A 12,729-nucleotide genomic window follows, 5' to 3' on the forward strand; every position below is an offset into this window, starting at 1 on the left:
AACTGAGTTTAAATGTATCTGGCTAAGGTGTATGTAAACTTCCAACTTCAACGTTATTTTCAGGTCTCTCCAGAGATGCTCGATCGGGGTCAAGTCCGGGCTCTGGCTGGGCCACTCTAGGACATTCAGAGTTTTGTTGCGAAGCCACTCCTGTGTTGTCTTGGCTGTGTACTTATGATCGTTGTCCCGTTGGAAGGTGAACCTTAGCCCTAGTCTGAGGTCCTGAGCGCTCTGGAGCAGATTCTCATCAAGGATCTCTCTGTACTTTGCTCATTTCATCTTTCCCTCGATCCTGACTAGTCTCCCTGTCCCTGCCAATGAAAAACATCTCCACAGCATGATGCTACCACCACCATGCTTCACCGTAGGGATGGTACTGGCCAGGTGAGGAGAGTTGCCTGGTTTCCTCCAGACGTGACGCTTGACATTCAGGCCAAAGAGTACATTTTGGTTTCATCAGACCAGAGAATCTTGTTTCTCATAGTCTGAGAGCCCTTTAGGTGCCTTTTGGCAAACTCCAAGCGGGCTGTCATGTGCCTTTTACTGAGGAGTGGCTTCCATCTGGCCATAAAGGCATGATTGGTAGAGTGCTACAGAGATGGTTGTCCTTCTAGAAGGTTCTCCCATCTCCAAAGAGGAACTCTGGAGCTCTGTCAGTGACCATCCGGTTCTTGGTCACCTCCCTGACCTTAGTGGTTCAAAACTTTGATATAAGAATGATGGAGGCCTCTGGCCTCTCTACGGACAATTCCTTCCACCTCATGGCTTGGTTTTTGCTCTAACATGCACTGTTAACTGTGGGAACTTATATAGACAGGTGTGTGCCTTTCCAAATAATGTACAATCAGTTGAATTTACCACAGGTTGACTCCAATCAAGTTGTAGAAACACCTCAAGGATGATCAATGGAAACAGGACGCACCTGAGCTCAATTCCGAGTCTCATAACAAAAGGTCTGAATACTTATGTAAATAAGGTTTTGATGTTTTATTTTTCTATTAGTTAGCAAAAAATTCTGAAAACCTGTTTTCGCTTTGTCATTATGGGTATTGTGTGGAGGAACAATTTTATTTAATACATTTTAGAATAAGGCTGTAACGTAACAAAATGTAGAAAAAGTTAAGGGGTCTGAATACTTTCCGAATGCACTGTAAATGTGCCAAGGGAGTCTCTAAAGCAACAACAAGTAGAAACAAACACAGACCTCACGCAATGCAAGGTGACACCTCTAAAGCGGCCATTGTTGTCCATCTAAAGCTGCCAATGGATCAAATCAAATCAAATGTTATTTGTCACGTGCCGAATACAACAGGTGCAGACTTTACTGTTAAATGCTTACTTACGAACAAAATATATATTTTTAAATATTAACACAATAAAGTAATAATAACGAGGCTATATACAAGGAGCCCCGGTACCGAGTCAATATGTATGAGGTAGTTGAGATAATTGAGGCAATATGGACATGTAGGTAGGGGTAAAAATGACTAGGCAATCATGATAGATAATAAACAGAGTAGCAGCAGCGTATGTGAAGAATGTAGTGTGTGTGTGTGTGTGTGTGTGTGTGTGTGTGTGTGTGTGTGTGTGTGTGTGTGTGTGTGTGTGTGTGTGTGTGTGTGTGTGTGTGTGTGTGTGTGTGTGTGTGTGTGTGTGTGTGTGTGTGTGTGTGTGTGTGTGTGTGTGTGTGTGTGTGTGTGTGTGTGTGTGTGTGTGTGTGTGTGTGCATGTGTGTGTGTTGGAGTGTCAGTATAGTATGTGTGAGTGTGTGGGTAGGGTCCAGTGAGTGTGTGTATAGAGCAAGTGCAGAAGAGTCAGTGCAAAAAGAAGGGGGTCAATGCAAATAGTCTGAGTAGCCATTTGATTAACTGTTCGGCAGTCTTATGGCTTGGGGGTAGGTACTGTACATGTGTGCTCAGAGTTAGCACAATGTTGAGAAAGCAAATAGGCCACAGTCCCAAACAAATATTACAATGAGGATAAACAAATGTGTACTTCTGGCAAAAATAGTATTGGAATGAATGCGGAGAAAACATTTATGTAGATAACATTGATGTAGAACAATGGTTTTCTCTCCGCCACTGAGTGGATTGTGAACAGTTTGTGTCATAAACAGTGCTTGTGCCCATAGACGTGGGGCGCGGGATGTTCTCAATGCTAGAAAGGGGGCTGAGTGAAAAAGTTTGGGAACCCCTGATGTAGAATAACCATAAATAGGGTATCTATTGGTGAATACGGAGAAGTGATTTGACTGTGTCCTCCACTGAACTTTGCTGTTTAAAGTGAGATCAGGACCCGTATCCACTAAGCGTCTCAGGGTTAGGGTTAGGGTTAGTGCTGATGTAGGATCAGGTCCCCATCTGTCCATATAATAGTATTCATTATGAACTCAAAGGCAAAACTAGATCCTAGATCAGCACTCCTACTCTGAGAGGCTTTGTGGATACTGGCCCAGATCAGAATAAATGGACTGCCCACTGCTGTCAAGCCCCTGTGGGTTCATTGAACGAACTTGGTTACTTTGGGAACTAAAAGCTCATTATCAATGAATGACTAACCGGTCCCCTGTATTTTTACGAGTACAACGCCCCTAAACTACCAGATACTAAATGATTAATTGAGGACTAATTAGGTACCAGGCAGCACTAAATAAGCACCGTGTTCTTGGCTTCCAAAGACAAAGCGTTTTGTGCCCAGACAGGCTGGGCTGGAGGAGTACAGAGTCTAGGAAAGCACCCGTTTCTCATTCATGATGGCTGACCTTTCCTGACCCAGACTGAACAGAGTGTCTTCCCCCAGACCCTGAGAGAGATCCTGTAGGACTAAATGACAGTGCAGTACTCAGAGCTGTACTCAGTGCTTTACAGTGGAACATTCAGTCTGGACTCACCACTGTCTGGTGGTTGACCTGAATAACCTCGTCTCCTGCATGGATCTTCTTGCACTGGTCAGCTGGAGACTGCAGAGACAGTGACAGACAGAGACATGCAAAGGGGGTTGTCAATTATCAGCATTCAAGTAGGATAAGTAGAGGTTAAGACACATAGCCATCATAGCAATTACATTAAAATATAATGGTTATTAGAGACCTTTCTTTATGGTATAGGCTATATAGTGCTTTGGCCCAACTCCTCTGACTTCATTGTCATGCCTAGGACAACATCTATGGCATGATAATGAATAGAACAAAGGAGTTGGCGAAAGTACAAACAGGGCCTGCATCCACAAAGTACCTCAGAAAAGGTCCTAGGAATCCTGTTAAAAACCTGTTTTAAAACACACACAAAACTCCCAGGCCAAAATGGGGTTTAGATTTGACGTTAATTCACTGCCCAGAAAAACTCTAAGCCAGGAGTAAAAATCAACTCATAAAGGTTTGTCTCAGATGGTAATCCCGACAGTTTGAGGTACCACGAAGGAAAGATAGTGATGACGCGCATTGATATTGTTGCAAATAATGGGGAATAACCAATCATGATGAGGCTTCACCAGCTGTGAACTCTATAGCACGCTTCAGATAACCACAGTGACTGTGACTGTACATCAAATGTTGCAATGGTAAAACATTTCATATCATTTTTGCCTGACACAATCACTTTGTCTACTCTTAATGATTGCCTAATATGTTGGCAACCATAACCTTTATTTTTATTTTTTATAATAGCTAAATTTTGACAACATTACAGTTATATCAACACACTCGTCACTCCCGTTTAACAACTCTAAATCACTTCGGCACAGTAGGCATCAAGTCATTTGCCAATAATGTTGCAAACAACATTGCATACAACATTTGAACGGTCTATCATTTTCATCAACACAATCAAAGATAACATAAGCCAGCTAGATGCTTTCAATTGCCGAACTTATAGGAAAGCCCAATTTAGGCATCGTTTTTAACAACATGATGTTGCGCTCCAAAGAGATAACTTGAAATAACATGCTGTAGGTAATAAAATCATCGAAAGAAAAACCTGTTTTTTTATTAGCCTAGTGGTTATACATATTTACAGAATTAGGATCTTAATTGGAGACAGTTTACTGCAGAAGGAAAATAATGATGTAGATTATAATTGGATTTTTTTGGTAAGGGTTGATACATTTTTCACTAGGGAAAATCAAGTCTGTCATTTTAAAGTGTAAATAACACACTTTAGAATCCTTTTTAAACCTTGAATACCCTACAGTTTGAAATGCAGGAAAATTCTCAGAAACAAAGAGTGATTAAATTAAGATCCTACATTACAGGTATATCGTGAAATAGGCCCCATGTGAAACCATTGTTAAAAACACAAGAGATAGTGTTGCATGTAGAGATTATTTATGTGTTGATCAAGATCCAAACATCAAATCATTCTTTTAACAACTCCAAAGAGAGTGTACATGGTGCAGGAACCATTGACTCGCTGTATCTTTCTATTACCAAGACACCTGCTGGTAACTCTTAACTGATTAGGAGCGCCCATGGGGTCTCCTAAATATCTGTCAACGAGGTGGGACTCTTATGACTAAAGAGGCTTCATGCATAGCTTTTATTTTTAGGGGTGTAATGTCTCTATTCTAAGCACTTAAGACCAATGTTCTACTCTGAGATGCTTTGTGGATATGGGCCCAGATCTGCAAGGACAGGCTTCCTTGGCACAGCTTTATAAGATAGATAAATTGTGTTTTCCCCCAAAATGTCCAGTAAGTCTAAAGTGTGTTGATCTCAGCCACCATTTAGCAGAAATTGAAAGGAGTCACATCACTTGGCAGAGAATCAAACATCACCGGCCTCTATACCTCCTCCCTTCATACCATGGTAGTACGACTTCACACTTTGTACAATATCACAAATAGTAACTATTTTCCTTCTTCAGGGGCTCGGAAATGATTAATGAACTGTCAGTCACAGCACCCATTCCCTCTCCATCTCCTCCAGAGGATCCACAACATCCCAGTCATGCTTTGAAAGTGTTGCTGAATGGAAGAGCTGTGGTTCTCTGTGCCATGCTGCCATCTGTAAGCCTGTGTCATCCCTCCTCGGTTGCCAACCCCAATTAAACACCCAGATGATAATTAGGGGTTCACTATTTGCTGCACTAATTGAACAGTTACCCCAGAGCCCCAACCAGAGAGGCGGGTCATTACAGGACTACAAGAGGCTCACATGGAAAACGAGCAGGCCAATGGTAAAACAGAATAACAGTTATGGGTGCAAGAGTTGGTATGGTTAGCAGAGACTGTTTAAATTAAAACAATTGTTTTACTACAGGGACACATGGTCCAGGAAGTAGACTTACGTTCTCAGTGGTCCCAGTGATGACATGAAGGCCGTCATATGTAGATTTGATGTACATTCCCTAAATGAGAGGAGAGAGGGTAGACGGTATTCAACTAAAAAGGAGAATAATGTAGTTATAATGATGAGACGTACACTTCATGACATTACAAACAAGTAAAGTTAGCCTGTTTGCTCTGTCACAGAACTATCCTGACAGAGTCCTGGTTCAGCTCCTGCGGAGGTATGATTGAAGGCGTCTATAGTGTAGTCTTAGTACTCACCAGGCCCTCGCTGGGCATGATATTGGTCAGGTGCACAACCTCCAGATGGGCCGACTGGGACACCAGCGAATCAGAGGACAGTGAGATGATGTGGTCACAGATCCCAGACAGTGTTTTACACTGCAGACACAAGAAGACAGGATGGGATCATTCAATATGCTGCAGCTCACACTGTCAACTAGCTGATATGAATTACTGCCTGAATGTCTCTCATTCGTCAGATGACTGTATGGTGGAGAGAAACGACACATTGGAAGGTGAGCTTTGGGATCGTGCATCATTTCCTGGAGTTCAAGAGTACCACTTTGCTGGTGTAGGACAAATAACCAACTGGGAATGTAGTGATGGGGAAAGTAGTGATGGGGAAAAACCAATACAGAACTTTACATACACTTAGGTTGGAGTCATTAAAACTCGTTTTTCAACCACTCCACAAATGTCTTGTTAACAAAATATAGTTTTGGCAAGTCGGTAAGGACATCTACTTGGTGCATGACACAAGTAATTTTTCCAACAATTGTTTACAGACAGATTATTTCACTTATAATTCACTGTATCACAATTTCAGTGGGTCAGAAGTTGACATACACTAAGTTGGCTGTGCCTTTAAACAGCTTGGAAAATTACAGAAAATTATGTCATGGCATTAGAAGCTTCTGAGAGGCTAATTGACATCATTCGAGTCAATTGGAGGTGTACCTGTGGATATATTTCAAGGCCTACCTTCAACTCAGTGCCTCTTTGTTTGACATCATGGAAAAATCAAAATAAATCAGCCAAGACCTCAGAAAAATGATGAACATACTTTGGTGCGAAAAGTGCAAATCAATCCCAGAACAACAGCAAAGGACCTTGGAAAGATGCTGGAGGAAACAAGTACAAAAGTATCTATATCCACAGTAAAACGAGTCCTATATCGATATAATTGAAAGGCCGCTCAGCAAGGAAGAAGCCACTGCTCCAAAACCGCCATAAAAAAAGACAGTTAAATGGCAAAGCTACCAAATACTAATTGAGTGTGTGTAAACTTCTGACCCACTGGGAATGTGATGAAAGAAATAAAAGCTGAAATAAATAATTCACTCTACTATTATTCTGACATTTCATATTCTTAAAATAAAGTGGTAATCCTAACTGACCTAAAACAGGGAATTTTTACTAGGATTAAATGTCAGGAATTGTGAAAAACTGAGTTTAAATGTATTTGGCTAAGGTGTATGTAAACTTCCGACTTCAACTGTAAGTGTCATGATAATATTGTATTGTGAGGTCCCTGGCAATTCCTAGCCCTAATGACAGAGTGCATGGAGTCACTCTCTTCTCCTCCTGCCTGTGTTTTAGAGCAGAAAGAATAAAGCACTGCATGCAATTATCTGAGAATCTGACCCGCTTTTTAATGAGCAATTCTTTGGCTTATTCATCATCTGAGACACACATGGCATTCTTCAAAGGCAAGCTATGGCTTGTCATCCTGGATTTAACAAACTGAGGAATAAAGGGGTCCTTATTGCTCTATGTAGCACTTTATTAGCAGCCTGTCATGTCCTTCAGATGTCATGTCGAATGTACTGTATGTTGGTTTCTATCACTGCCACAAGTAGCACAGCGGATAGAACTGGCTAGCTACAGAGACACAGCCATGACTCCATCGATTCCCTTAGTCTCCAATCGCTCTCTCTCTCTCACTCACTCTCTCTCTCACACAGACACACACACACACAGACTGACAGACAGACAAACACACATCTGGCCTGTACATAGTTTGTCCTAGCTTCTCTCTCTCTCTCTCTCTGTCTAATTGCTGTAGGCAGGAATGCCCATGGGAGCAGCAGGGAGGTTCTGCATTATTCAACACAGACTGCCAACCAAAGGCCTTAAAACTGCGGCTTTAGAGAAATACACAGGCAGACTCACACACTCTTATTAATAACCCAAACCCTCTTCTTCCATAGTGCTGCCTGCCTGGCGATGAGGAGGCTGCATGTGACTGCATTATCACATGTTCAAGTGTGGGCATGTGCCCTAAATAAAGTAGAGAGTGTGTGTGTGTGTGTGTGTGTGTGTGTGTGTGTGTGTGTGTGTGTGTGTGTGTGTGTGTGTGTGTGTGTGTGTGTGTGTGTGTGTGTGTGTGTGTGTGTGTGTGTGTGTGTGTGTGTGCGTGCGGGCGTGTGTGCGTGCGTGTGTGTACAAACAATGTGTAAAGATTCATTGGTGTTTCAAAATCATTGACCAACATATTGTTTGATGATTTATATGCCACTGTTATTTTGAAAACATTTGTTAATTTGTGTCATGTGTAACCTTTATCATGACTAATGTTTTTTATCTTATGACTGTAAATAAGATGGTAACACTTTTTTGGGATAGTCCATCTGTAGATGCTCTACAGACTATCAATAACATGTCAACTAACTATCTACAAACCCTATCCTTACCCCTAACCATTATCCTAACCCTAACCCTTACCCTAACCATAAACTTAACCCTTACCCTAAGCCTAGGCCTAACCCTTACCCTAACCTGTATTCTAAACCAAAACATAACCTTAGCAAGTAGTTGCTAATCAACAGATAGCTTGTTGGTAGTATGGACAATCTGGACTATCCAAATTATGTGCGACCAATAAGATTTGTGTCAGGTGCCAGTTAATGGTTTATAGGAAGATTTGTGGATCCTTGTGTGTCATTGTGAGCAGTAAACCACATTAAAAAAGACTCCTAACTCACCACATGAAGAATCTTGTTTTCTGTCTCATACACCGTGCAGTCCTGCAAGACAATTAAAGACCAGTTAGAGAAAAAAAACTGATCGCAAGTTTAGTGCAATGTATTTAGTTGGAAGACTGTCTATTGAGAGTGTTTAAAACAGGGAAGATATTTTCAGTAGGCCATCTATTCCTGACAAAACTTTAACAGAAGTTTAACATTGAGGTATGTAGCTAGGTGTTCTGTGAGAAAAATATTGATGCAATAGTATCTAGTTAATAAAATTCCCTAACATTTTTCATACCCCTGGACAACTCACCTGTTGTACTATGGTGGTTAACTCCAAGCAGAGTTGAACAATGTTGTTCTTTAGTAAGGAGTACTCTGTCACACTGACAAATGGAGATCTGTCAGGAGGGAAGAAAGTACAATATGTAGAGTTCAGAGATGTTAAAAAATATCATCTTTGCATAAGTCCTCTCCAACAACTTTACAATGAAAGAGAACCATTATATAAACTATAAGACACATGCAAATGAAGTTCCTCTGGGAATATTTTGTTTTTCTAATGTGCTATTTATAACCTATGGAGACGGACCCTACGGAGCAAAGCGCAGTGGAGCAATATCGATTTTCGTCACAAAAGGGGTGGCTCCTTGTAGCACGCTTTATCATTCTACTTACTCCTGTGCCACATGAAAATGGTAACGTGCCATATCATTCCTTGCATAGCCATAGGGGAAGTGTTGTGCAGGCAATGAAGCTTGCTTGGTTCCTTGATCTGATCTATAGGGTATGCATCAAAGTAACCTTCACTGAACAAAAATGTTAATGCAACCTGCAACAGTTTAAAATGTTTTACTGAGTTACAGTTAATATAAGGAAATCAGTCATTTTAAATGAATTTATTAGGCCCTAATGTATGGATCACACATGACTGGTAATACAGATATGCATCAGTTAGTCACAGATAAAAAGTAGGGGCATGGATCAGAAAACCAGTCAGTATCTGGTGTGACCGCCACTTTCTTCATGCAGCGCAACACATCTCCACCATGGGGCAAGCTGTTCACAATGTTGACATCAGCAAACCGCTCGCCCACACGACAACATACACTCTGTCTGCCATCTGCCCAGTACAGTTGAAACCATGATTAATCTGTGAAGAGCACACTTCTCTAGCGTGCCAGTGGTCATCGAAGGTGAGCATTTGCCCACTGAAGTCAGTTACGACGCCAAACTGCAATCAGGTAAAGACCCTGGTGAGGACGACAGGCACGCAGATGAGCTTCCCTGAGACAGTTTCTGACAGTTTGTGCAGAACTTTCTCAGTTGTGCAAACCCACAGTTTCATCAGCTTCCCGGGAAGCTGGTCTCAGACGATCCCGTAGGTGAAGAAGACAAATGTGGAGGTCCTAGGCTGGCGTGGTTACACTTGGTCTGCGGTTGTGAGGCTGGTTGGACATAATGCCAAATTCTCTAAAATAACGTTGGAGGTGGCTTATGGTAGAGAAATGTACATTAAATTTCTCTGGCAACAGCTCTGGTGGGCATTCCTGCAGTCAGCATGCCAGTTGCACGCTCGCTCAAAACTTGAGACATCTATGGCATTGTATTGTGTGACAATACTGCACATTTTAGAGTGGCATTTTATTGTCCCTAACACAAGGTGCACCTGTGTAATGATCATGTTGTTTAATCAGTTCCTTGATATTCCACACTTGTCAGGTACATGGATTATCTTGGGAAAGGAAAAATGCTCACTAACAGAGATGTAAACAAATTTGTACACAACATTTGAGAGAAATAAGCTTTTTGTGCTTACGGAAAATTTCAGCTCATGAAACATGGGACCAACACTTTACATGTTACGTTTATATTTTTGTTGAGTATATTTTGCATTGATAAATCAATATAATCTCAGTGACTGTTTAAACAATAAACCAAACAATATTGTGGCCTTATTAGAATCCCCCCAAAATGTATTTTGTTTAGAAGTGATAATGTTGTTCTAGACTATTTGAAAACATAAAATAGATAGCCATGTGACATATTTTGCTGATATGAGACCAAATAAATTGAAGCAGCTTATCAAATTGGGATAATGTTGTAGGTTACAATGGCAACTATAAGTATTTGCCCGGACATATTTTTTAATTATAAATCAGATTATTTCACATGGCGATGTGGGAAGCTAAAAGGCTAGCTAACTTACAGTGTTTAGCCAACTTGCTAGTAAGGGAAGACAACAAGAACAAGCCCTTGAGCAAGGCACTTAACCTCCGCACAACAACACCTCCCCGGGCACCCACACCTCTCCAATAAAAGACGGTAAACAGTGTCAGTCAAAAGTTTGGACACACCTACTCTTTCAAGTTTTTTTTTTTTTTTACTATTTTCTACAATGTAGAATAATAGAGAAGACATAAAAACTATGAAATAGCACATATGGAGTCATGTAGTAACCAAAAAAAGTGTCAAAATATATTTCTTCAAAGTAGCAACCCTTTGCCTTGATGACAGCTTTGCACACTCTTGGCATTCTCTCAACCAGCTTCATGAGGTAGTCACCTGGAATGCATTTCAATTAACAGGTGTGCCTTGTTAAAAGTTCATTTGTGGAATGCCTTTCCTTCTTAATGCGTTTGAGCCAATCAGTTGTGTTGTGACAAGGTAGAGGTGGTATACAGAAGATAGCCCTATTTGGTAAAAGACCAAGTCCATATTATGGCAAGAACAGCTCAAATAAGCAAAGAGAAACGACAGTCCATCATTACTTTAAGACATATCAGTGTGTCAGTCAATCTGGAAAATTTAAAGAACTTTGAAAGTTTCTTCAAGTGCAGTTGCAAAAACCATCAAGAGCTATGATGAAACTGGCTCTCATGAAAGGACAGGAAAGGAAGACCCAGAGTTACCTCTACAGCAGAAGATAAATTCATTAGAGTTAACTGCACCTCAGATTGCAGCCCAAATAAATGCCTCACAGGGTTCAAGTAACAGACACATCTCAACATCAACTGTTCCGAGGAGACTGCATAAATCAGGCCTTTGTGGTCGAATTGCAAAGAAACCACTACTAAAGGACACCAGTAAGAAGAAGAGACTTGCTTGGGTCAAAAAACACAAGCAATGGACATTAGACCGATGGAAATCTGTCCTTTGATCTGATGAGTCCAAATTTTAGATTTTTGGTTCCAACCGCAGTTTCTTTGTGAGACGCCGAGTAGGTGAACGGATGATCTCCGCATGTGTGGTTCCCACCATGAAGCATGGAGGAGGTGGTGTGATGGTGTAGGGGTGCTTTGCTGTTGACACTGTCTGTGATTTATTTAGAATTCAAGGGACACTTAACCAGCATGGCTAACACACAGTGAAGGCTCATCAGAGGAGGAAGGGGAGGACCATCCTCAGTGAAATTTTTATAAAAAATAAAAATTGTGAAACATTAAAAAAAGTTATCCTTTTTAGATAGAACTATACTAAATATATTAATATTTCACCAAATAATTGATTAGAATGCACTGTTTTGCAATGAAGGTCTACAGTAACTTCAACAGCACTATCTGGGGTAGCACCATGGTTTAGCCAGAGGACAGCTAGCGTCCGATCTCCTCTGGCTACATTGACTTCAATACAAAACCTAGGAGGCTCATAGGCCTCACCCCCTTCCATAGACATGGTAATTATGACCACTTCAGGAAGACGTCCTCCAACCAATCAAAGATTTTGCAGTATAAACTGACATGTTGTCCATCCAATCATAGAATTAGGATCAGAGAATGAACCTAAGCTGTGTTCGAATACCCATACTAACATACACACTACATACTATATACTATTAGTTCATTTTAGTGTACTGTAAACAAACAGTATCCTTTCAGTTGGGCATATTAGCTCTTCGCCTGTCTACGGGAAGTTGATGCTGTTGCTATGCAACCTCTTGCAAGCTAGTTAGCATAACAAATGCTACTAGTTAGACATTTTACGACTTCTGGTGTGTTCTTAAAGTCAATATGGAGTGCCAGAGTGCGCTTGTTAATTCAGTGCGTCTCGCTCTCGGAGCACACACTGGACGCTCAGGCCAAGGAGTAGGGTTGATTTGAACTTTCTGACCTTACAATGGCAGTCAAGCACCCAATCTAACGTTGGCTAGCTTGCTAGCTACTTCCAGACACAAATGAGACCACTGACCATTTTACTCACCCTAGCAGAGCTGGTTAGGCAGTTTTCATGTTATCCAGAGCAGTGTGACTGTAACTGTGCTGCGGGCAACAATTTAATTATGCATTTTTTGCTGCCATTTACTGACACCGGCCATATTCTCGTAAATTCAATATGCTGCATTCTGGTACACTCAGACAAGAGTGCTCTGAAATTGGAGTAACGTTAGATAGCCAGAGGGAATTTACGAAAGTACCCGAATGTCCATTGAGAACGCACGACGACTATACAAATTAGCTAAGCTAAGAATGAAGGG

General features: G+C 41.1%; 1 protein-coding gene across 1 annotated transcript in view; it reads right to left on the reverse strand.

Annotated features, from left to right (window-relative positions):
- The window catches only part of LOC135548431 (connector enhancer of kinase suppressor of ras 2-like), a 67,220-nt gene that overhangs the window by 40,934 nt on the left and 13,557 nt on the right, over positions 1-12,729 (reverse strand). The window contains exons 4-8 of the mRNA XM_064978035.1: positions 8,569-8,656; positions 8,271-8,312; positions 5,545-5,664; positions 5,283-5,342; positions 2,891-2,959 (exon numbers count right to left, since the gene is read on the reverse strand). Of these exons, the coding sequence (XP_064834107.1) occupies positions 2,891-2,959; positions 5,283-5,342; positions 5,545-5,664; positions 8,271-8,312; positions 8,569-8,656 (379 nt within the window). The remainder of the gene's footprint in view (positions 1-2,890; positions 2,960-5,282; positions 5,343-5,544; positions 5,665-8,270; positions 8,313-8,568; positions 8,657-12,729) is intronic.

The sequence above is a fragment of the Oncorhynchus masou genome, chromosome 11, assembly GCF_036934945.1.
Source record: "Oncorhynchus masou masou isolate Uvic2021 chromosome 11, UVic_Omas_1.1, whole genome shotgun sequence".
Lineage (NCBI taxonomy): Eukaryota > Metazoa > Chordata > Actinopteri > Salmoniformes > Salmonidae > Oncorhynchus > Oncorhynchus masou.